This window comes from Oscarella lobularis, chromosome 1, assembly GCF_947507565.1.
Source record: "Oscarella lobularis chromosome 1, ooOscLobu1.1, whole genome shotgun sequence".
NCBI lineage: Eukaryota > Metazoa > Porifera > Homoscleromorpha > Homosclerophorida > Oscarellidae > Oscarella > Oscarella lobularis.
Window position 1 is genome coordinate 1,039,570 of NC_089175.1, and position 20,557 is coordinate 1,060,126.

The 20,557-nt window shown below is 45.9% G+C and overlaps 9 protein-coding genes and 2 long non-coding RNA genes across 13 annotated transcripts; 7 read left to right on the plus strand and 4 right to left on the minus strand.

Moving 5' to 3' along the window:
* Positions 1 to 26: 26 nt before the first annotated feature.
* On the minus strand, positions 27 to 2,294 carry LOC136199549 (uncharacterized). Its single transcript, XR_010673088.1, has 4 exons — positions 2,090 to 2,294; positions 1,743 to 1,778; positions 1,511 to 1,688; positions 27 to 188 (listed from the first exon to the last, which is right to left on the minus strand). It is a non-coding gene; the product is annotated as an uncharacterized lncRNA (long non-coding RNA).
* On the minus strand, positions 424 to 1,504 carry LOC136199550 (uncharacterized). Its single transcript, XR_010673089.1, has 5 exons — positions 1,277 to 1,504; positions 1,122 to 1,202; positions 966 to 1,046; positions 810 to 890; positions 424 to 734 (listed from the first exon to the last, which is right to left on the minus strand). It is a non-coding gene; the product is annotated as an uncharacterized lncRNA (long non-coding RNA).
* A 210-nt stretch (positions 2,295 to 2,504) lies between the features above and the next one.
* Positions 2,505 to 2,885, minus strand: LOC136197827 (histone H2B-like). Its single transcript, XM_065987665.1, has one exon. It carries the CDS (start codon positions 2,883 to 2,885, stop codon positions 2,505 to 2,507), a length of 381 nt encoding a protein of 126 aa, XP_065843737.1.
* Positions 2,886 to 3,184: 299 nt separating this feature from the next.
* LOC136199548 (histone H2A) lies at positions 3,185 to 3,768 on the plus strand. Its single transcript, XM_065989770.1, has one exon. It carries the CDS (start codon positions 3,239 to 3,241, stop codon positions 3,626 to 3,628), a length of 390 nt encoding a protein of 129 aa, XP_065845842.1. The 5' UTR covers positions 3,185 to 3,238; the 3' UTR covers positions 3,629 to 3,768.
* Positions 3,769 to 3,847: 79 nt separating this feature from the next.
* LOC136199544 (cation-dependent mannose-6-phosphate receptor-like) lies at positions 3,848 to 5,080 on the plus strand. Its single transcript, XM_065989765.1, has 6 exons — positions 3,848 to 4,073; positions 4,127 to 4,211; positions 4,260 to 4,472; positions 4,539 to 4,618; positions 4,673 to 4,799; positions 4,857 to 5,080. Exons 1-6 carry the CDS (start codon positions 3,880 to 3,882, stop codon positions 4,926 to 4,928), a joined length of 771 nt encoding a protein of 256 aa, XP_065845837.1. The 5' UTR covers positions 3,848 to 3,879; the 3' UTR covers positions 4,929 to 5,080.
* A 37-nt stretch (positions 5,081 to 5,117) lies between these two features.
* LOC136199543 (uncharacterized) lies at positions 5,118 to 8,773 on the plus strand. 3 transcript variants are annotated; one of them, XM_065989764.1, is made up of 11 exons: positions 5,157 to 5,298; positions 5,385 to 5,469; positions 5,570 to 5,773; positions 5,825 to 5,981; positions 6,043 to 6,193; positions 6,239 to 6,417; positions 6,486 to 6,570; positions 6,668 to 6,871; positions 6,939 to 7,075; positions 7,132 to 7,258; positions 7,315 to 7,478. In XM_065989764.1, exons 6-11 carry the CDS (start codon positions 6,248 to 6,250, stop codon positions 7,405 to 7,407), a joined length of 816 nt encoding a protein of 271 aa, XP_065845836.1. In that variant the 5' UTR covers positions 5,157 to 5,298; positions 5,385 to 5,469; positions 5,570 to 5,773; positions 5,825 to 5,981; positions 6,043 to 6,193; positions 6,239 to 6,247; the 3' UTR covers positions 7,408 to 7,478. The 3 variants fall into 3 exon arrangements, with proteins under 3 accessions (XP_065845834.1, XP_065845836.1, XP_065845835.1); XM_065989762.1 differs by lacking the exons at positions 5,385 to 5,469; positions 5,570 to 5,773; positions 5,825 to 5,981; ... (5 more) ...; positions 7,132 to 7,258; positions 7,315 to 7,478 and adding exons at positions 7,745 to 7,829; positions 7,903 to 8,106; positions 8,167 to 8,327; positions 8,376 to 8,502; positions 8,559 to 8,773 and having other exon boundaries at positions 5,118 to 5,298; XM_065989763.1 differs by lacking the exons at positions 5,157 to 5,298; positions 5,385 to 5,469; positions 5,570 to 5,773; ... (5 more) ...; positions 6,939 to 7,075; positions 7,132 to 7,258 and adding exons at positions 7,745 to 7,829; positions 7,903 to 8,106; positions 8,167 to 8,327; positions 8,376 to 8,502; positions 8,559 to 8,773 and having other exon boundaries at positions 7,473 to 7,686.
* A 14-nt stretch (positions 8,774 to 8,787) lies between these two features.
* On the plus strand, positions 8,788 to 9,908 carry LOC136199547 (uncharacterized). The gene is made up of 6 exons (XM_065989769.1): positions 8,788 to 8,966; positions 9,025 to 9,106; positions 9,152 to 9,352; positions 9,423 to 9,526; positions 9,584 to 9,710; positions 9,769 to 9,908. The coding sequence occupies exons 1-6, from the start codon at positions 8,794 to 8,796 to the stop codon at positions 9,832 to 9,834; spliced, it is 753 nt and encodes a 250-aa protein (XP_065845841.1). The 5' UTR covers positions 8,788 to 8,793; the 3' UTR covers positions 9,835 to 9,908.
* Positions 9,909 to 9,916: 8 nt separating this feature from the next.
* On the plus strand, positions 9,917 to 12,338 carry LOC136199542 (uncharacterized). The gene is made up of 13 exons (XM_065989761.1): positions 9,917 to 10,090; positions 10,140 to 10,226; positions 10,279 to 10,476; positions 10,536 to 10,618; positions 10,674 to 10,800; positions 10,855 to 10,961; positions 11,036 to 11,284; positions 11,341 to 11,425; positions 11,480 to 11,616; positions 11,697 to 11,781; positions 11,834 to 11,925; positions 11,978 to 12,104; positions 12,159 to 12,338. The coding sequence occupies exons 1-13, from the start codon at positions 9,917 to 9,919 to the stop codon at positions 12,225 to 12,227; spliced, it is 1,620 nt and encodes a 539-aa protein (XP_065845833.1). The 3' UTR covers positions 12,228 to 12,338.
* LOC136199545 (cation-dependent mannose-6-phosphate receptor-like) lies at positions 12,333 to 13,472 on the plus strand. The gene is made up of 7 exons (XM_065989766.1): positions 12,333 to 12,517; positions 12,568 to 12,655; positions 12,704 to 12,843; positions 12,893 to 12,977; positions 13,037 to 13,116; positions 13,179 to 13,305; positions 13,363 to 13,472. Exons 1-7 carry the CDS (start codon positions 12,333 to 12,335, stop codon positions 13,423 to 13,425), a joined length of 768 nt encoding a protein of 255 aa, XP_065845838.1. The 3' UTR covers positions 13,426 to 13,472.
* A 3-nt stretch (positions 13,473 to 13,475) lies between these two features.
* On the plus strand, positions 13,476 to 15,324 carry LOC136199546 (uncharacterized). The gene is made up of 8 exons (XM_065989768.1): positions 13,476 to 13,655; positions 13,709 to 13,796; positions 13,850 to 13,998; positions 14,064 to 14,145; positions 14,208 to 14,287; positions 14,346 to 14,472; positions 14,532 to 15,072; positions 15,131 to 15,324. The coding sequence occupies exons 1-7, from the start codon at positions 13,483 to 13,485 to the stop codon at positions 14,592 to 14,594; spliced, it is 762 nt and encodes a 253-aa protein (XP_065845840.1). The 5' UTR covers positions 13,476 to 13,482; the 3' UTR covers positions 14,595 to 15,072; positions 15,131 to 15,324.
* A 3,662-nt stretch (positions 15,325 to 18,986) lies between these two features.
* On the minus strand, positions 18,987 to 20,543 carry LOC136193953 (sequestosome-1-like). Its single transcript, XM_065982966.1, has 4 exons — positions 20,271 to 20,543; positions 20,124 to 20,219; positions 19,477 to 20,057; positions 18,987 to 19,417 (listed from the first exon to the last, which is right to left on the minus strand). Exons 1-4 carry the CDS (start codon positions 20,452 to 20,454, stop codon positions 19,151 to 19,153), a joined length of 1,128 nt encoding a protein of 375 aa, XP_065839038.1. The 5' UTR covers positions 20,455 to 20,543; the 3' UTR covers positions 18,987 to 19,150.
* Between the last annotated feature and the right edge of the window lie 14 nt (positions 20,544 to 20,557).

The following is a 20,557-nucleotide window of genomic DNA, read 5'->3' on the forward strand; positions in this document are numbered from 1 at the left end:
AGGTAATCTCTATATAGAATTCGTCTTACCGTCTATTCGTGTGTTCCAACGTGAAACAAGACACAAATTAATTTGAGTAGGCAATCTCTATATAGAAATCGTCTTACTCCCTATTCGTGTGTTCCAACGTGAAACAAGACACAAATTAATTTGAGTAGGCAATCTCTATATAGAAATCGTCTTACTCCCTATTCGTGTGTTCCAACGTGAAACAAGACACAAATTAATTTGAGTAGGTAATCTCTATATAGAATTCGTCTTACGCGCTATTCGTGTGTTCCAACGTGAAACAAGACACAAATTAATTTGAGTAGGCAATCTCTATATAGAATTCGTCTTACATCCTATTCGCGTGTTCCAACGTGAAACAAGACACAAATTAATTTGAGTAGGTAATCTCTATATAGAATTCGTCTTACCTCCTATTCGTGTGTTCCAACGTGAAACAAGGCACAAATTAATTTTAGTAGGCAATCTCTATATAGAATTCTTCTTACAAGCTATTCGTGTGTTCCAACGTGAAACAAGACACAAATTAATTTGAGTAGGCAATCTCTATATAGAATTCGTCTTACTAGCTATTCGTGTGTTCCAACGTGAAACAAGAAACAAATTAATTTGAGTAGGCAATGTCTATATAGAATTTGTCTTACATCCTATTCGTGTGTTCCAACGTGAAACAAGACACAAATTAATTTGAGTAGACAATCTCTATATAGAATTCGTCTTACTCGCTATTCGTGTGTTCCAACGTGAAACAAGGCACAAATTAATTTGAGTAGGCAATCTCTATATAGAATTCGTCTTACCTCCTATTTGTGTGTTCCAACGTGAAACAAGACACAAATTAATTTGAGTAGGCAATCTCTATATAGAATTCTTCTTACATCCTATTTGTGTGTTCCAACGTGAAACAAGACACAAATTAATTTGAGTAGGCAATCGCTATATAGAATTCGTCTTACGCGCTATTCGTGTGTTCCAACGTGAAACAAGACACAAATTAATTTGAGTAGGCAATCTCTATATAGAATTCGTCTTACTGTCTATTCGTGTGTTCCAACGTGAAACAAGACACAAATTAATTTGAGCAGGCAATCTCTATATAGAATTGGTCTTACGTGCTATTCGTGTGTTCCAATGTGAAACAAGACACAAATGAATTTGAGTAGGCGATCTCAATATAGAATTTGTCTTACTCGCTATTCGTGTGTTCCAACGTGAAACAGACACAAATTAATTTGAGTAGGCAGTCTCTATATAGAATTCGTCTTACCTCCTATTCGTGTGTTCCAACGTGAAAAAAGACACAAATTAATTTGAGTAGGCAATCTCTATATAGAATTCGTCTTACTCGCTATTCGTGTGTTCCAACGTGAAACAAGACACAAATTAATTTGAGTAGGCAATCTCTATATAGAATTCGTCTTACAAGCTATTCGTGTGTTCCAACGTGAAACAAGACACAAATTAATTTGAGTAGGCAGTCTCTATATAGAATTCGTCTTACCGTCTATTCGTGTGTTCCAACGTGAAACAAGACACAAATTAATTTGAGTAGACAATCTCTATATAGAATTCGTCTTACGGTCTATTCGTGTGTTCCAACGTGAAACAAGACACAAATTAATTTGAGTAGGCAATTTCCATGTACTGCTGCAATGAGCCATCTTTACCTCGGTTTGCCCCTGAATTTAAAAGTTAAGTCACAGATGTCTTTGGAACTTTACAATCAGTCTTACTCATCCATTAGAGTGCGGAAAACTTGATCACGAGAACTGCAAGTATAATTATGAGGTAGTTTTATGTCAGAAATGGTTCCAAGTAATTCTAATGATCAGCACTATGGTTCCTGCCAGTGTACTATGGTTCCTGTAATAAATTGCTTGCAAAAAAAACAATCGAGGCCCCAAATCTTTCCGGTTCAAGTTGCTAACAGGGAGCGTTATCGAATCGGAATGACTGTACGCGGTCGATAGGGGCCAGATTCCAGAAGCCGGTACGCGGGGAGATCAGGTGACGGCAAAGTTTATTGGTACACCGTGATGCTTCCACTGTAGAGTATGAAAAGCCTTAGAAGACGTTATACCGTATGGGATATTTCACAAGGTAGCGATTTGCTCGTGTCGATCGCCGTCAACTCAAGAGAAAAATAACGCAAACAATATGTAAATGAGTAACTACGGACGCATGCTCGACCTTTGTCAGCTACAGCCGCCCAGGGCGGAACTATACAGCGGGTACAGCAGTGTTGATAACGTACTGAAGTCGTGTCTTTGGCAAATTGGTGCGCATCCTGTGGCCTAAAGTGTAAAGGAACGTTCAGAAAGAACCGCGAGACCCTCTAGCAAGGGCGCGCTACAACGATTATTCAACAGGCAAGAATTCTTTATTTGTCGTTCCAAAAAAAACGAAAGAAACAGAGGGTCTATTCTTTGTTCAAGGTAATGGCTTTTAAAAAAGCCGGGGGTATAAAGTAAACTAGTAGAGTTCTTTCCAACTGTCTACTTGCTGCTCGTGTATTTCGTCACAGCTTTCGTTCCTTCCGACACGGCGTGCTTGGCCAACTCGCCGGGCAAGAGCAGACGAACGGCCGTCTGAATTTCTCGGCTCGTGATCGTCGATTTCTTGTTGTAGTGCGCCAAGCGGCTCGCTTCGACGGCAATTCGCTCGAAAATGTCGTTGACGAACGAGTTCATGATGCTCATCGCTTTCGAGCTGATTCCCGTGTCGGGATGGACCTGCTTGAGGACTTTGTAGATGTAGATAGAGAAGGTTTCCTTGCGATGGCGACGACGCTTCTTGTCAGTCGTTGCGGCCTTGTTCGCTTTGCCGCCGGCTTTCTTTTCGCCTTTCTTGCTTGCTACGCCTTTTGGGGGAGCCATTTCTTCAATACGATTGCGACTGAATTCAGTGAAGCAGAGTTCCTGTTCGTTTGGTCGACTCGGGTATATATACTTCTCTCTGTACCGGCCCGTATGTGGATCGAAATGGTACGTGCGCTACTCTTGCGAACGTGAACGGAACAGTCGCGTTCGATCCGATCCTAATCCGGGGCAGCAGATCGGATCGAACGTACCAGCGAACGTGAACGGAATCATGCAGCCTCCCGTGACGCAAACGCGCGACTCTGATTGGCTACCCTTCGATCCGACGAGCCAGGATATATAAAGCTTTCGCAAATGGAGAAACACTTCAATTCTGCATCAGATCGCCGAAATCTATCGCCGAAGCAATCATGTCCGGACGTGGAAAGGGTGGAAAAGCTCGTGCTAAGTCGAAGACGAGGTCGTCGCGCGCCGGCCTCCAATTCCCAGTCGGTCGCGTTCATCGTCTCCTGAGACGCGGCAACTACGCCGAACGCGTCGGCGCCGGCGCGCCCGTCTACATGGCCGCCGTTCTCGAATATCTCGTCGCCGAAGTCCTCGAATTGGCCGGCAACGCGGCGCGCGACAACAAGAAACAGCGCATCATTCCGCGTCATCTCCAACTCGCCGTGCGAAACGACGAAGAATTGAATAAGCTTCTCTCCGGCGTCACGATCTCGTCGGGCGGCGTCTTGCCGAACATTCACGCCGTTCTTCTGCCGAAGAAGACGCCTCACAAGGGAGGAGATGGCGACAGCTAGAATGTTTTTTTGAATAAAAAAACGGACGCTTTCGTGTTGTACGATAACTACCCCGGCTTTTTTAAAAGCCACTACCTTGTGACAGAGAAGTCTCCCTACAGTAGCTTTTATAAAGTAAAATAAAAATAAATTGAAGAATATTTTCATTGATTCTAAGCGTGACGTCATTATAGAATAGAATTCCCGCGTGATCTTTGAGCGTGACGTCACCTCTCTACCGCACGCTTCCTTTTGTTGTGTGCGACTTCGCGATGACGCGTTTCCCGTCCTTTCTACGACGTTTAGGACGTGGCTTCCTTTTCCTTCTGGCGATGGCAAGCCTCAGCGCTCGCGCGCAGCCTCCAGCCGACCAGTCACAGTGCAAAACGATGGGAACGTGCAAATGTCGATACGGGAATAACACGATGATCGACCTGACGCCGCTAAACGGCGCAGGAAAACCGAGGTCTCCACGAACAAACCCTCCCCAAAACCCATCAATTCCTAATTCTATCCCAGATTCAACGTCTCCGACGGCTCGTTTTACTACGCCGTCGACCTCTGCTCGGAATTCCACGCGAAATTCTGCGAAAATGGAGCGTCGGTTCGTTCGTCTGAATTTTCTCGTCATAAAAACGCGATCTCTCTCCAGGTATGCCAAACGAAACTCGATTATTCGGATGGATGGGTTTGCGGACGAATCGACGGCTCCGACTTCACGTTATCGATAGATAACGAAACGGAGACGCTTTATTACGATCTAAACGACGGCGACCAGTCCCGTAAGAGCCGGATCACCCTCGTCTGCGACGAAAGCGAAGAGGGAACGATGCAGGCGTTCGGAGATGCGGGAACTTTATCCTATGTGAGCGGCCGGAAGTGATCAATTAAATAATTCAATTAATTCGATATTTTTTGTTTTGTGTTGTAGAATTTCAAATTGACTTCGAAATATGCGTGTCCTGTTCATTTCAGTTCGGGTTTGAGTGGCGGATCGTATCTTCTTATAATGTGAGATGAAATTTTGGAGGGGTCTCTCCTTTTTTTCAGGGAGATGTTTTTTAGATTTTTTTCCTTGGTCGTCACTTACTTCGTTGTCGGCATTCTTGTGATGAAATTTGGGAAGAAAGCCGAAGGGAAAGAAATCATTCCGAATTCTGGCTTGTGGTTATCTATTCCTTCACTAGTAAAAGTAAAAATCGAGTTAATCATTTTTCACGACGCACCCATCTGAATCTTTACTTTTTAGGAGGGCGTGGTTTTTCTGTGGCACAAAATACGCGGAAACGGAAACGGAAAACAATCGTACGAGCCTATATAAAGCCTTCAAGGTAATTCCGTTCCCTCCTCCAATCCTCAACCGTTTTCTACACATCATCAACTTTTTTTGAATCCGAAGAACGCGCATTTGCATTTTTACGTTTGCATTTTTTCGAAACACGTCATCGTTGTCACGGTATCCCTTCAAACTCACGTGACTCACGTGAGAAGTGTACTCAGAAAGAGTCTGCTGTGATGACAAGGCGTTGCGTCGTCATCGTCGTCGTCTGCCTTCTGGCGACAGCGGCGTTTCCGCGCCTCGCCGAAGCGCAACCCCGAGGATCCTGCACGTTTACGGACACGTGCAAATGCACATACGATAACGGCTATACCATCGATCTGACGCCACTCGACAGCGTCGGAAGTCCAAGGTAATAGAAAGAGAAAGGAAAACGAGAGCCCCATCTTTCTCGTCCGGGCCTTTTTCTTACGGTGCCGTCGATCCTTGTTTTTGCAGATTTAAAAGCATTTCTGACGGAGAGTACTTTTACGACGTCAATTTGTGCTCGAGTTTTAGCGTGGCGTCATGCACCAACGTCGCGGTTCGTTCCTAATTAAATTCTCCTTTGATTGTTTTTGTGCAAAGCCAATTTTGGCGCACAGCACGTGATCTAATTGCACAACCGTTTCCATTTCCGCCAGGTTTGTCAAAGTTCATGGGACGAGGCTTGGACATACTCGTGCGGAGTATTATCCGGGGCCTCGTTCTCCACACAAGGCGACACAGTGTACTACAGCTTCAACGGTGGAGAGGACAATCGCAGGTCCAAAATTCAACTCAGTTGCGACCAAAACGACGAGGGGACGATGTTCGCCTACGGTGACGGCACAGTCGAGTTGGAATACGTAAAATCTATTTATTCCTTATAATTAAAATCATGCGTGGTTTTCTGTAAGGATTTTACGCTCTATTCGCGATACGCTTGTCCTCTCAAGCCGCGAGAAGGTCCTCCGGATCCCCATCCCGATCCCAATCCGGACGGCCTGGACCGCGATACCGGGACTAGTCAAGGTTCCTTTGAGCAAAGAGAGAGTCTCGGCGAAAAAACTCAAAGTGAGGGTTAGGTCATGAAAATATGTATTCGTGTATTTCTATTTTTTTAAACTACGTTTAGTCCCGACTTTGTGCAAAAATTCACGGCGATTGGAAGAAGGCGTCGGTTTCTTGATTCTGGACCGTTTTCTACAGCATCAACTTTTTGAATTCAAAAAAAGCACATTCGCATTTTTTTGCGTTTGCAAAACACGTACGTCATCGTTGTCAAGGTACCATTCCCAAACTCACGTGACTCACGTGAGACGTGTACTCAGAAGAGTCCGATGACAAGGCGTTTCGTCTTCGTCCTCTGCCTTCTCGCGACGGCGGCGTTTCCGCGCCTCGCCGAAGCGCAAGCCCAGGGATCGTGCATCTTTACAGAGACGTGCAAATGCAGATACGATAACGGCTACACCATCGATCTGACGCCACTGGACAGCGTTGGAAGTCCAAGGTAATAGGAAAAAAAATAAATAAAGGAATCTTTCTCCTCCGGGCCTTTTTCTCACCGTTATGTTGCAGATTCGAAAGCGTTTCCGACGGAGAGTACTTTTATGACGTCAATTTGTGCTCGAGTTTCAGCATGACGTCATGCACCGGCGTTACGGTTTGTTCTCTTTTTAATCCTTCAATCGTTTTCGTGCGAAGCCGTTTTGGCGCACAGCACGTGATCTAATCACATGATCGTTCTCACCTCCCGCCAGGTTTGTCAAAGTTCGGCGGACGGGGCTTGGACGTACTCATGCGGAGTATTATCCGGGGCTTCGTTCTCGACAGAAGGCGACACAGTGTACTACACCTTCGACGGTGGAGAGGATGGTCGCAAGTCAAAAATTCAACTCAGTTGCGACCAAAACGACGAGGGGACGATGTTCGCCTACGGTGACGGCCCAGTCGAGTTGGAATACGTAAAAACTATTTATTTCAGTTCTTATAATTAATTAAAATAATAATAATACGTGGTTTTTCTATAAGGATTTTACGCTCTATTCGCGATACGCTTGTCCTCTCGACCCGGGAGAGGGTCCTCCGGATCCTGATCCGGATCCCGATCCGGATGGTGGCGGAAGTGGTGGAGCAAGTCTTTCGCCCGGAAGCATTCTTCTTATTGTGTACGTCAGTCGATTTCCTATAATAAAATGACGTGAAATATCTCTTTGTTTATAAGGGTTTTTGCCTTGCTGGTTACGTATTTTATTGTTGGAACGTTGGTGTTGAAAGTGGGACTGCACGCCGAAGGAAGGGAGATAGTACCGCAGGTCGTATTCTGGACCGCAATACCGGGATTAATAAAGGTTCCCTTGAGCGAAGAGAGCTCTAATCCATTGATTTAATACGAATTATTGTGCAGGATGGCGTTCTCTTTATTTGCAATAAAATACGTGGCAGAGACGACGGTGTCGTCGGCGGAGGCGGAGGCGACGCAAAGTACGACAAGCTGTAGAAACGCACATTTCTATTTTTACTTTCTTCATTCGTTCACATTTTTCAAAACACGTCATCGTTGTCACAACATTCCCAAACTCACGTGACTCACGTGAGTGAGAGAGAAGTGTACTCAGATGACAAGGCGTATCGTCTTCGTCGCCTTCCTTCTCGCGACGGCGCGCCTCGTCGAAGCGCAGCCCCAGGGATCCTGTTCCTTTACGGAAACGTGCAAATGCAAATTCGATAATGACTACACCATCGATCTGACACCACTCGACAGCTACGGAAGTCCAAGGTACGGTATAATAAGAAGAAAACAAGCGAGAGCTCTTCCCACGGTGTTTTACTTACAGATTCGAAAGCATTTCCGACGGCGATTACGATTACGACATCAATTTGTGCTCGAGTTTTAGCCTGACGTCATGCACCGACGTCGCGGTTCGTTCTCTTTTTCTCCTTTTGGCGCACAGCACGTGATCCCTAATCACATAACCGTTTTTCATCCCGCCAGGTTTGTCAAGGTTCGGCGGACGGAGCTTGGACGTACTCGTGCGGCGTCGTGTCCGGCGCCGCGTTCTCCACGGACACCGATGGTACGGTGTTTTATAGCTTCAGCGGCGGAGACGAGGGTCGCTCGTCAAAAATTAAACTCACTTGCGATCAAAACGACGACGGGACGATGTCCGCCTACGGCGACGCCGGAACGTTGGAATACGTAAAAGCTATTTATATATATAGCTAATAATTAAAATAATAATGTGTGTTGGTTTATAAGGAATTTACGCTCTCTTCGCGATACGCTTGTCCTCTCGACCCGGGAGAGGGTCCTCCGGATCCGGATCCGAATCCCGATCCCGATCCCGATCCCGATCCCGATCCGGACGGCGGCGGAAGCGGCGGAGCGAGTCTTTCGCCCGGGAGCATTCTTCTTATCGCGTACGTCAGTCATTTTCTTATTAATAATTAATGACGTGGATTAATTAGGGTTTTTGCCTTGCTGATTACGTATTTTATTGTTGGAACATTGGTGTTGAAAGTGGGAATGCACGCCGAAGGAAGGGAAGTGGTACCGCAGGTCGTATTCTGGACCGCAATACCGGGACTAATCAAGGTTCCTTTGAGCGAAGAGAGCTCTAATCCATTGATTTAATACGAATTATTGTGCAGGATGGCGTTCTCTTTATTTGCAATAAAATACGTGGCAGAGACGACGGTGTCGTCGGCGGAGGCGGAGGCGGAGGCGGCGGCGACGCAAAGTACGACAAGCTGTAGTACGTGTTTTTTCTGAATTTCTGGTGCTGGCATTTCTGCTCACTTATCGTTTTTTTTTTCTTCTCGTTTCATTGCTATTCGTACAGCAAATACAAAATCACGTGAAACCACGTGAGAAGGTTTTCGTAGAATGGCACAGTTGTCGTCGCTCGGAGTCCTTCTTTTCGCCGGCTTCGTGCTCTTTCCGCGCGCTGCCGAAGCTCAACCGGAGGGTACGTGCGCTGTAACCGAAGCGTGCGTGTGCAAGTTCAACAACGATTACTCAATCGATTTGAGACCGTTGAACAGCGAAGGGTCGCCAAGGTAGCCAAACGTAGATTCCACGCTAAATAACGTGTAAATTTTTCCGTTAAAAATCTAGATTTCCGATCTCCTTTGGCGGCTACAAGTACGACGTCAATTTGTGCTCTCTGTTTTCTATAGGCGCTTGTTCTGACGTCACGGTTCGTTCTCAGTGTCGATTTTGATGGACTGACTCGGTCTCGCAGGTTTGCCAGTCGACTACGGATGGGGTATGGACGTACAGAGTCGCGGAATTGGAGAACGCGTATTTCTCGACTGAACGCGACGATATCTACTACAATATGATCAACGGAGATGAGGGTCGAACTGCACGGATTCTTCTAAGTTGCAGCGAAGACGAGGAAGGGGAGCTCACTGCATCCGGCGACGGAGGCTCGCTCTCATACGTATAAATAATAATAATAATTTATTTGAATCGTATTTTTGGTACACGCATGTATCTATCCTTTTTCTTAGCAATTTACGTTGAATTCAAAACACGCTTGCCCCTTTCAGGGAAGCGCACCCGGTGGCCCAGGTGGAAGTAGCGCTCTTTCGCCGGGAAGCATTCTTCTTATAATGTAAGCTCAAATGGGTTCAAAATTTTGTTCGTCGATTTTCGATGTGTCCGGTTGTAGCGTTTTCTCGCTGTTGATTGCATATTTCGTTGTCGGCATCATGATCATGAAATTCAAAATGAACGCCGAAGGAAAAGAAATCATACCGCAGTCGGCGTTTTGGACGGCCATACCGGGTCTCATAAAAGTAAAATTTTCAATTAATTTATTTGATCTACCGTAGCGAACTTGTTTTCTTTTTATAGGACGGTGCTCTGTTCATCTGTGGACGTCGTGGCGGTAACGCCGACGTAAAGTACGATGCATTGTAAAGTTGCGTGTGTGCGGAACCTTTTGACGTCCTCACGTGGCCCCTTCGTTCACGTGAGCCACTCTAGCGTGCGATACTGCGACATGTCGTGGCCTTTCGCCTTCTCCGCGCTTCTGCTGCTCGTCTCGTCGTTCCAAAGAGCCGCCGCGCAAGACGACGGTCCTAAAGGAACGTGTAAACGAACGTCGACTTGCAAATGCAAGTACGAAAACGGCTGGACAATCGATTTGACGCCATTGAAAGGAGTCGGAGGACCGAGGAAAGAAAAAAACGCCAACCCCCTAACCCAAAGCTGACCTTTACTACAGATTCACCGACATTTGGGACGGCCAGTACTACTATGACGTCAATTTGTGCTCGGATTTTTCACAAACACATTGCTCTAGTGCAACGGTACAAAAATAAATACGATAAATACTTATTGATTATTATTAATTATGAATAGGTGTGTCAACGAGACCTCTATAATGAATGGGGTTTCACATGCGGACAATCGCAGAACTCTTATTTTGCAACGGAAGGAACTCGACTCTTCCTTTATTATATAGGAGGCGAAGATGGTAGAACGAGTCGAATCGAGCTTACGTGCTCCACCGAAGATGGCTCGCTCGTTGCCTTTGGCGAAACAATAGAACTTGAATATGTAATAATTAATTAATCGATTAATAATTGACCACGTGTGTGTATTGTTTTTTTGGTAAGGATTTCGAGCTGAAGTCGATTTACGCGTGTGCTCAGGTTCCTCAGCCGAGTGCACTCAGTCCAGGAAGCGTTCTTCTTCTTATGTATGTACACTAATGGAATCTAGGATGGATTATATAGCTGTGTGTCTATTTTTAGATTTTTTGTTGGCTTTATTGTCTATTTTTGTGTCGGGATGATTGTGATGAGATTCGGTCGTCACGCCGAAGGGAGAGAAATCGTGCCAAATGTCTTGTTTTGGACACAACTTCCGGGTCTCGTAAAGGTACAGAGTCTGATCTCAATAATTTCTCCTTCATTAGATTCTTTAATTTTTTAGGATGGTGTGCTATTTATTTGGCACACAATTCGAGGAGGAGGAGGAGGCAGTAGCGGCGACGGTGGCGGCACCGGCACCAGTTCAACCAATACAAAATATGATACACTGTAAGGTCGTCATAACGAACTCATTTATTTTCTTACACATTTTTTTCTTCTTATCTTTCGTAAAATGGCATTAGGTGTAGTGCACCACCACGCCTCCTTTTCCTGTCTCCTCTCACGTGCGCCTCTTCGCAGAGATCTTGTGACTTTCGAAACGAGATGAGTCGAACCATCATGCGGTGTGGCGTCGGCGTTCTCCTATCGCTACTTCTCGCCACTGGCTGCTACGGAGAAGTGTGCAAGAAAGAGGGACCGTGCAAATGCCGAAGCAGTAAAGGAGTCATGGACTTGAGCCCGCTTCAAAACGGCACGGATTCTGAGCCAATGTAGAGTATACAAACTGGATAGAAAATCTACATAATAATAATTAGTTCTGTATCAGCTTTTCGCAAATTTCTGATGGGAAGTATCTCTATGATTATAGTCCATGCGCCGATTTCTCGAATAATCACTGCACTGACGTCGCCGTACGTTGTGACCGTTCATTCAGAATGCAATAGTCGAGCTAATTTGTTCTATAGGTGTGTCAGGTAGCCGGAAATACGTCTGACTCGTGGTTCAACTGCGGAAAGGCGACCGACACGTCATTCGGAATATCGGACGCAGATCAAAATATTTACATCGACTACAAAGGCGGAGACCCACAGTCAAATATAAGGTACTAAAGTAATAAAAGAATTTCTGGCGTGCTCACGTACGCGAGGCCGGGCCTGGCCTGGTTCGCTCGTTGTTCTATAGTCGAAGCAGCCGCGTTATTTGCGTGTGTGATCCGAGCACTAGGGCACTAATTGAAGCTTTTGGCGACGGTGGAACACTTGAATACGTTAGTACTGTTCTCGCTAACTGATGTCTGTGGACTAACTGTAGGTGTCTAGGATTTTACTCTGACGTCGAAATATTGCTGCTTTGTATCTGTTCCGCAAGAAGGTGGAGGAGGAATAAGTCCGGGATCTATAATGTTGATAGTGTAGGGTCGAGTGAGAGTTCAAATGACGCGGTTGTGTTCACTAGTTCTTTAGATTCTTTAATCTCCTTTTCGTTTACTTGTTTGTTGGGATTCTTTACATGAAATTCGGTACTGGCGCTCAAGGAAAAGAGGTGATGCCGAACGGAAACTTCTGGTTTGCCTTACCTGGCCTGATAAAGGTAAAATAAATATCTAAACACATCGTATACGTAGCGTTTAAACGTATCTAATAGTCCGGAATTGTGTTTACATTTCGCTGTGGAAAAGTCGATACCGCCGGCAGTTACGAAAACATAAAGTAGAGCATCTCTTTCTTCTGGAATTTTGATTTTTGCATTAACTGTTTTTGTCTCGCGCGACATTTTTGTATGGCACGTGCGTTCGGCTGAGATCACGCGAGCTCGAGCATGAAATCGATGGTTGCCGTCGCGCTTCTACTGGGTTTCTGTTCGTGTCGAGCGCACGCTTTCTTAACAGAGTCCCTGACAGAGTCGATAGACAACGAAACGTGCGTCAAAGAGGGACCCTGTAAATGCAGAACCAGCAAAGGCATCGTCGACTTGAATCCGCTTCAAAACGGAAGCGTTCCTGTGTAAAAAAATGATTACCATTGCAGCGCTAGTCTTTATCTGATTGATGTAGATTTTCTTGGGTTTTTGACGGAGACGGAGTGCTGTACTATTTTAACCCGTGTTCAGATTTTTCAAATGATTATTGCACCGATGCTGCTGTGTGTTTAGAAAGATTTTATACGTACAATTCGAATGCTTGTTTTTAGGTATGCCAAGTGGCTAATGCTTCTGATCATGACGCTGGAATTAATTGCGGAAAAGCATCCGAGACTCGTTTTGGTAGAACAAACGAGTACGGAAGACTGTACATTGACTATATGATGGGAGATGGCAGTCGAAATAAAAGGTAGATAGAGACAACTTGATCATTTCTTCTTTTCAATTACAAAACGTAGTAGAAGAAGTCGAGTTGTCTGCATTTGTAATCAAAATGTGAATGGCATTCTGGAGGCGTTTGGGGATGAAGGAAGTCTTCAATACGTGTGACACTCAATGGATTCCTCTCGGTCAGGATTTTCATTTGTTATAAATTTTTATAGGATTTTACTCTGACGTCAAAGTATTGTTGCCTTGTCACAAGTACTAGTGGTTTGAGCGCCGGATCTATATTGCTTATAATGTAAGCTCTGCTACATGTATGTACAGCCGTATCGATTGCTAACTCTGGGTGAATATTTATAGATTCTTTGCCTTTGTAATTGCTTACTTTTTTGCTGGAACTATTGTCATGAAGTTTGTTAAAGGCGCTCAAGGAAGTGAAATAGTACCACATAGAGATTTTTGGTTTGCTATTCCCAGCTTGATCAAGGTATGGCTCACTTACTCCATGTGTCCACCTAAAAATCACACTGCCCTTTTAAACTAGACTGGAATCATCTTTGTTTTTTGCTGTGGAAAAGTTGATAAGGGAAAATATAGTGCTCTTTAGTTTATGACGTAATGAGATGTACATTTATATTCTTCATACGGGGTAAGACAGCGAACAATGACGTTCGATATTTTCTTGAGCTCCGCATTCGTCCTTCAATTCTCTCTCGTCGCCGTCTCCGCTTCGCGATACGACTGTCGGAAGACGGGAACGTGCTCGTGCGCGTTCGAAAACGGATCGACGATCGATTTATCGCCCTTGCAGGCGTCGAATCGAAGCCAAGTCCCAAGGCGAGCCAGATCCGCCGCGAAATCGCGCCCATTCATCCTCAAAATTACGTCAGGTTTCGAAACGTAAAGGATAACGGCGAGAACACCTTCGATTTCAATCCGTGTTTCGATTTCACGAACGAAAAATGCAAAAATACGACGGTAAGATAATAAAAACGAATAGAAAACGTCGCAAATGGATACTTCCTCTCTAGGTTTGCCTCATTCCAAGTGGGGTGAACGTGGGAATCAACATTGGCCAGAGCGAAGGAAATCAATTTGGCTTGACTGATGGGGGGATCAATGATCCCACGCCACATGTTATAATCACATACATGGGAGTCCCAACAGACAACATAACCCAGTCAGAAAAATTATCCTAATTATTGTCTATATATTATAAGTGTTTTCTCTTCTGGGTAAATATAGAAATAGCAAAGTCATACTGCAATGTAATTCAGATGTCGAGGGTCATTTAGAAGCATACGGTGAAAACTTGCCAAATGAATATGTTAGTTTTTAATTAATTAAAAAGGTAGTCTATTATTACCTATGTTTCTCTGTGCGTACTAGGAATTTGTTCTTGTCTCCAAACATTGCTGTCCTGTGGGCGGAGGTACCCCACTAAGTCCCGGCTCTATATCTATTATTGTGTAAGTATATATATTGATTGATACATATGGTCGATCTGACGTTGCTGTTGTGCAACAGTGTCTTTGTGTTTGTTCTCGTCTATTTGATTGTTGGGGCGCTTTATATGAAGGCGGGTAAAGGAGCCAGCGGTCGTGATGTCATCCCCAATTATTCATTCTGGGCAAGCCTTCCCGGATTATGCAAAGTAAGCTCTCGCTTTTAGAAAGAGAGTAGATTCGCCTTACCGATTAATTAATTAATTAGGATGGGGTTAAATTTACATTTTGCTGCGGAAACATTAAACCCGAATACCAAAAAATTACGTAGTAGATCCGTTCGCACTTTTACCGCGCCGAAGGCTCAACACTTTTTTAAATGCTTTTGTATTTGCTGGGGATTACAGTTACTAATCCGAAAAAAAAACACACACACAAACTAAATCATTCCTAAGAATCCTAACTACAGTACTGTATAAGTATTTGGGAGTCTTGACCACGTGGTTAGTGACACGACAAATAGAACGAGTACAAAAAGCACAGACCAAGGAACAAAAGAAAACCAATTCAAAGACAGTCTACTACATGTACGCAAGAGAATAGGCCATAGACGTTATGTGACAGCCGGGCGGCTTGCACACGTGCGCGACAGCAGGGCCTTGGGTTAGTGTCTATGTGAATTGTAAAGTCGGAATGGCGGTAATTGTCGCGGTATTTGGGACTTCCGAGAGCTTTAGCGAGCTCTTCGTCGCTTGAAAAGGCGACGAAATCGCCGTCGGAATCTGCGTTGCACGAATTCATAGAAGGGGGTACGTAATTATATGTCATCTAACCTCGCCAATACGTTGCAATGGAGTCCGCTTTTAGGTCGGAGAAAACGGTCGTTATTTTTTTGACGAGAGAGCAGTAGTTCGCGTCCGCGTCGACGTCGAAGCGGCGTGCTTCGGTTCGACTCTCGCAGTCGAACTGCCAACGGCTTGGGTACAGGTAGGCCTTCACAGAAATCGCTGACATCGCCAGATAGAGATAGAAAATGCGGTGCACCGCGCTGCTTGCTTAGACGTGGGGGTCATTGCGTCATTATACCATGCGCTCTCCTTTTGCGCCTTACGGGCTAATACGGCGCAAGCCGTATAAATTACCCACCCCTTTTCTGGATTATGCACACGTTGGAAAGTAGATTCGCGCTTACCGATTAGTTTTCTGTGGAGAAATTGAGCTCATTTACCAAACTTTTACTAGATCACTTCCGATCTCACTGCTGACGGCTCAACATTTTTTTTAAATGCTTTTTTATTTGCTGGCGGTCACTGATAAGCAGTCAACCCAAAGCACACAAACTGAAACATTCCTAACTCTACTATTAAGTATTTGGGGGTAGAACAGGCTTCCTCTTCTTGACACGTGCTGTAGTAGTACAGGTTACGCGGTAAGCACCAAATAGAACCAGTACGAAAGCACACACGCACCGGCCACGAAAGCAAAGTAGAAGCAAGTCTCAAGGCACTTTACTGTGTCTATGCGAGAGAATAGGAGAAAGAGGTTTCGCAACAGCGGCCCAGCTTGCACACGTGCGCGGCGGAGTATCGTGGCCTTCGGGTTACCATCGATGTGAATTGTAAAGAGACTGTCGCTACTATTGTCAGGGCAGTCGGTAATTTTGAGAGCTTCGGCGAGCTCTTCGTCGCTTGAAAAGGCGACGAAATCGCCGTTGGTATCTGGATTCGTTTCGTCAAAAACGGGTACAGTATGACGTGAAGACGTCGTGCATCTAACCTCGCCAATACGTGACAATGGAGTAGGCTTTCATGTTGAATAAGCTCGTTATTGTTTTGAGGAGAGATTCGTAGTTGAACTTTGCACTAGCGTCCGCGTTGAGGCTGAAGCGGCGTGTTTCAGTCCGATTCTCGCGGTTGAACTCCCAGCGGCTTGGGTACAGGTAGGCCTTCACAGAAATCACGGACATATCGCCGAAAAAAAAAGAAACAAGGAACCGCAAAAAAGTGTTGTGCGCGCGGTTTAGGCTACGTGGCGGTTATTGCGTCGTGCATGCGCTCTCTTTTAGCGCCTTAGCACGCATGGAGCCCTATAAATTACCACCCCTTTTTCTGGATTATGCACACGTTTTAGAAAGTGGATTCGCGCTTACCGATTAGTTTTCTGTGGAGAAGTTGATTAACCAGATCACTTCCGATCTCAGTGCCGACGGCTCAACATTTTTTAAATGCTTTTTATTTGCTGGCGGTCAACCAAAAGTGCACAAACTGAAACATTCCTAGTACACGTACAGCTTTCTTCTTCATATTAATAACAGACTTCCTCTTCTTGACACGTGCTGCATGGTTAGTAGTACCGGTTGTGCGGAGGAGCGGTAACCGCCGAATAGAACCAGTACAAAAGCACATACGCACCGGCCACGAAAACAAAATACAGGCAAGTCGCAAGGCACTTTTCTGTGTCTATGCGAGAGAATAGGAGAAAGAGGTTTCGCAACAGCTGCCCGGCTTGCACACGTGCGCGGCGGAGTATCGTGGCCTTCGGGTTACCGTCGATGTAAATTGTAAAGAGACTGTCGCTATTGTCACGGCAGTCGGTAATTTTGAGAGCTTCGGCGAGCTCTTCGTCGCTTGAAAAGGCGACGAAATCGCCGTTGGTATCTGGATTCGTTTCGTCAAAAACGGGTACAGTATGACGTGAAAACGTCGTGCATCTAACCTCGCCAATACGTGACAATGGAGTAGGCTTTCATGTTGAATAAGCTCGTTATTGTTTTGAGGAGAGATTCGTAGTTGAACTTTGCACTAGCGTCCGCGTTGAGGCTGAAGCGGCGTGTTTCAGTCCGATTCTCGCGGTTGAACTCCCAGCGGCTTGGGTACAGGTAGGCCTTCACAGAAATCACGGACATATCGCCGAAAAAAAAAGAAACAAGGAACCGCAAAAAAGTGTTGTGCGCGCGGTTTAGGCTACGTGGCGGTTATTGCGTCGTGCATGCGCTCTCTTTTAGCGCCTTAGCACGCATGGAGCCCTATAAATTACCACCCCTTTTTCTGGATTATGCACACGTTTTAGAAAGTGGATTCGCGCTTACCGATTAGTTTTCTGTGGAGAAGTTGATTAACCAGATCACTTCCGATCTCAGTGCCGACGGCTCAACTTTTTAAATGCTTTTTTATTTGCTGGCGGTCAACCAAAAGTGCACAAACTGAAACATTCCTAGTACACGTACAGCTTTCTTCTTCACATTAATAACAGACTTCCTCTTCTTGACACGTGCTGCATAGTTAGTAGTACCGGTTACGCGGAGAAGCGGTAACCGTCGAATAGAACCAGTACAAAAGCACATACGCACCGGCCACGAAAACAAAATACAGGCAAGTCGCAAGGCACTTTGCTGTGTCTATGCGAGAGAATAGGAGAAAGAGGTTTCGCAACAGCTGCCCGGCTTGCACACGTGCGCGGCGGAGTATCGTGGCCTTCGGGTTACCGTCAATGTAAATTGTAAAGAGACTGTCGCTATTGTCACGGCAGTCGGTAATTTTGAGAGCTTCGGCGAGCTCTTCGTCGCTTGAAAAGGCGACGAAATCGCCGTTGATATCTGCGTTAATGGATTCGTTTCGTCAAAAAAACGGGTACACGTGTTGACGTCATGCATCTAACCTCGCCAATACGTGGCAATGGAGTAGGCTTTCACGCCGAATAAGCTCGTTATTGTTTTGAGGAGAAATCCGTAGTTGTACTTCGCACTAGCGAGGCTGAAGCGGCGTGCTTCAGTCCAACTCTCGCGATCGAACTCCCAGCGGCTTGGGTACAGGTAGGCCTTCACAGAAATCACAGAAATCACGGACATATCGCCAGAAAAGAAACAAAAAAATGTTGTGCGCGGTTTGAGGCTACGTGGCGGTTATTGCGTCATTACCATGCATGCGCTCTCTTTTAGCGCCTTTGCACGCATGGGCTAATACTTCTGCAAGCAGAAAAGGGGTAATTTGTACCATGTTTATACCAGTTGATATAACTCCTCGGTTATGCAGCAGGAATAGCCGTTCGGCACAAAGGACTTTTTTCTGATATATGCAGAGTAAGTCTCACGATAAAAAGTATATTTGATTACCGATTAATTAATTAATTAATTAATTAGGATGAGGTTAAATTTACATTTTACTGCGGAAACATTAATGGATTCGTTTCGTCAAAAAAACGAGTACGCGTGATGACGTCATGCATCTAACCTCGCCAATACGTGGCAATGGAGTAGGCTTTCACGTCGAATATGCTCGTTATTGTTTTGAGGAGAGATCCGTAGTTGTACTTTGGGCTAGCGTCCGCGTTGAGGCTGAAGCGGCGTGTTTGAGTCCGATTCTCGCAGTTGAACTCCCAGCGGCTTGGGTACAGGTAGGCCTTCACGGAAATCACGGACATATCGCCAGAAAAAAGAAACAAGGAAAAAAAGTTGTGCACGCTATAGAGGTAAGTGGTTTAGGCTACGTGGGCAACGTGGCGGTTATTGCGTCATTACCATGCGCTCTCTTTTAGCGCCTTTGCACGCATGGGCTAATACTTTTGCAAGCAGAAAAGAGGTAATTTATACCCATGCAGCAGGAATAGCAAAGGACTTTTTCTGGAGTAAGTCTCAAGTTTTAAAAAAGTACAGTAGATTTGATTAGAATGGGTTACAATTTTTCTGTGGAGAAATTGAGCTCACTACTTATACTGATCTCAGTGCTGAAGGCTCAAAAATTCTTTTTTATTTGCTGGTGGTTTACTGATAAGCAGTCAACCAAAAAAGTGAACGAAAAAGAAAAAAATCACGAAAAACAGACAAACTGAAGCATGCCCCCTATTTGGGGGCAGCAGAGGTTCCGTGACGCTTTTCCGCTTTTGCGCTCTTCACTTCTTGCGCGGCTGTATGGCGTCCAAGACGCGACCAATGTCGGCGCCTTTGGCCTCGAGCAGTCGCGAAAGCCATCCGCCTTCGTTGTCGAATCCCATTCCCTGCATCTGCACCAGAGCATGCTCCAATGCCTCCTTGGAAACGGGAGGCGGAGCGCTGGCCCGCTGCGGCGGAACGAACGAAGGCGGCGGAGCGCAGCCCATCACAGAAGCAGCAGCTTGGGCAACAGAAGCGGAAAACTCCTGAGCCTGAGCAGCAGCAGCCTAGAAATTAAATATAAATAAATAAATAAATAATATATTACTAATTTTTTATATATTACCATAGCTGCATCTGCATCCTCTTGGGACTCCATTTGCTCTTCCTCCTCCTCTTCTTCTGTATCTGATTCTCTTTGTTCTTCTTCTTCTTCTTCTCCTTCGTGAGCCGATCTCTGCTGTTCCTGTTGCTCTCTCTGCATCTGCTTCAGCTCGTCGTCATTGACAACATCGACGTCAACGTGAACGCCGAACGGCTGAAGCACGTTCGCCACAGCCTCGCCGATATTCCTCAAATGACGACGACGTTGCCTGTCGCGAGGACACGCCCCGCAACGGCCCTTCTTTCCCTTCTTTGTCGTCGTGGCGGGATCGCCTTCTTCTTCCGGGTTTTGACCTGGAGCCGGTTCGCCCTGCTCTTTCTCTTGCCTGCGCTGCTGTCGACGTTCTTCGCGGCGCTGCAAGCAACGCGCCCAACGCGGGGGACCGCCGAAGCCGAAGCCCCAGCCACCCCCAAAGGGGGGCCCGCATCCGCCGCCGCCGCGACGACCGGGGCCGCACATTCCCCAGCCGTTGGGCGGTTGACGCCAACTGTTTCGGCAGGACTGAGATTGAGCTTGGTCTTCCGGTCCACGTGTCTCTGTTGCTATAGAAAAGAGGGAGGGGCTCGCACACGTGGCGCAGCACGCGACCGTTCGATTTCGTGACGTACCGTCTACGTGGATTTTGAAGACGTCGCCGTTGATATTTCCGAGAGCTTCAACGAGCTCTTCGTCGCTTGAAAATGTGACGAAATCGCCGTCAACATCTGCGCGAACGAAATGATGAGTCATGCATAATCATGGAAGCGTCATCTCACCTTGCCAGTACGTGGCAATGCAGTCGGTTCTCAGACCGAAGAAAACGCTCGTTATCTTCTGGATAAGATATCCGTAGTTCGAGCTAACGTCCGCATCGACGCTGAAGCGGCGTATTTCAGCCGGCGTCGGATTCTCGCGGTTGAAGTCCCCGCGGTACAGGTACGCCTTCACAGTCAGCGACATTGCCAGCAAGCGAAAAAGCAAGGAACCAAAAAAGCTGTCGAAAAATCTGCTTGCAGGCTCGGACTGGAGGCTGCAGTGTATCTCCCAGCCGGGAATAAGAGCC

Bases quoted from the DNA above. Each gene is read 5' to 3' on its own strand.
- LOC136199545 (XM_065989766.1), top strand. From the start codon at position 12,333: ATGAAATCGATGGTTGCCGTCGCGCTTCTACTGGGTTTCTGTTCGTGT. The intron at 12,518-12,567 runs GTAAAAAAATGA...TGATTGATGTAG, and splicing joins CAAAACGGAAGCGTTCCTGT to ATTTTCTTGGGTTTTTGACG. The intron at 13,306-13,362 runs GTATGGCTCACT...CTTTTAAACTAG, and splicing joins CTATTCCCAGCTTGATCAAG to ACTGGAATCATCTTTGTTTT.
- LOC136199546 (XM_065989768.1), top strand. From the start codon at position 13,483: ATGACGTTCGATATTTTCTTGAGCTCCGCATTCGTCCTTCAATTCTCT. The intron at 13,656-13,708 runs GCGAGCCAGATC...AAATTACGTCAG, and splicing joins AATCGAAGCCAAGTCCCAAG to GTTTCGAAACGTAAAGGATA. The intron at 14,146-14,207 runs GTTAGTTTTTAA...TGTGCGTACTAG, and splicing joins AAAACTTGCCAAATGAATAT to GAATTTGTTCTTGTCTCCAA.
- LOC136199548 (XM_065989770.1), top strand. From the start codon at position 3,239: ATGTCCGGACGTGGAAAGGGTGGAAAAGCTCGTGCTAAGTCGAAGACG.
- LOC136197827 (XM_065987665.1), bottom strand. From the start codon at position 2,885: ATGGCTCCCCCAAAAGGCGTAGCAAGCAAGAAAGGCGAAAAGAAAGCC.
- LOC136199543 (XM_065989762.1), top strand. From the start codon at position 5,123: ATGACAAGGCGTTGCGTCGTCATCGTCGTCGTCTGCCTTCTGGCGACA. The intron at 8,107-8,166 runs GTAAAAGCTATT...TTGGTTTATAAG, and splicing joins ACGCCGGAACGTTGGAATAC to GAATTTACGCTCTCTTCGCG. The intron at 8,328-8,375 runs GTACGTCAGTCA...TGGATTAATTAG, and splicing joins GGGAGCATTCTTCTTATCGC to GGTTTTTGCCTTGCTGATTA.
- LOC136199544 (XM_065989765.1), top strand. From the start codon at position 3,880: ATGACGCGTTTCCCGTCCTTTCTACGACGTTTAGGACGTGGCTTCCTT. The intron at 4,619-4,672 runs GTGAGATGAAAT...GATGTTTTTTAG, and splicing joins GGATCGTATCTTCTTATAAT to ATTTTTTTCCTTGGTCGTCA. The intron at 4,800-4,856 runs GTAAAAATCGAG...TTTACTTTTTAG, and splicing joins CTATTCCTTCACTAGTAAAA to GAGGGCGTGGTTTTTCTGTG.
- LOC136193953 (XM_065982966.1), bottom strand. From the start codon at position 20,454: ATGTCGCTGACTGTGAAGGCGTACCTGTACCGCGGGGACTTCAACCGC. The intron at 20,220-20,270 runs GTGAGATGACGC...TCGTTCGCGCAG, and splicing joins CATTGCCACGTACTGGCAAG to ATGTTGACGGCGATTTCGTC. The intron at 19,418-19,476 runs GTAATATATAAA...TTTAATTTCTAG, and splicing joins AGGATGCAGATGCAGCTATG to GCTGCTGCTGCTCAGGCTCA.
- LOC136199542 (XM_065989761.1), top strand. From the start codon at position 9,917: ATGTCGTGGCCTTTCGCCTTCTCCGCGCTTCTGCTGCTCGTCTCGTCG. The intron at 10,801-10,854 runs GTACAGAGTCTG...TTAATTTTTTAG, and splicing joins AACTTCCGGGTCTCGTAAAG to GATGGTGTGCTATTTATTTG. The intron at 11,782-11,833 runs GTTAGTACTGTT...GTAGGTGTCTAG, and splicing joins ACGGTGGAACACTTGAATAC to GATTTTACTCTGACGTCGAA.
- LOC136199547 (XM_065989769.1), top strand. From the start codon at position 8,794: ATGGCACAGTTGTCGTCGCTCGGAGTCCTTCTTTTCGCCGGCTTCGTG. The intron at 8,967-9,024 runs GTAGCCAAACGT...TTAAAAATCTAG, and splicing joins AACAGCGAAGGGTCGCCAAG to ATTTCCGATCTCCTTTGGCG. The intron at 9,353-9,422 runs GTATAAATAATA...CCTTTTTCTTAG, and splicing joins ACGGAGGCTCGCTCTCATAC to CAATTTACGTTGAATTCAAA.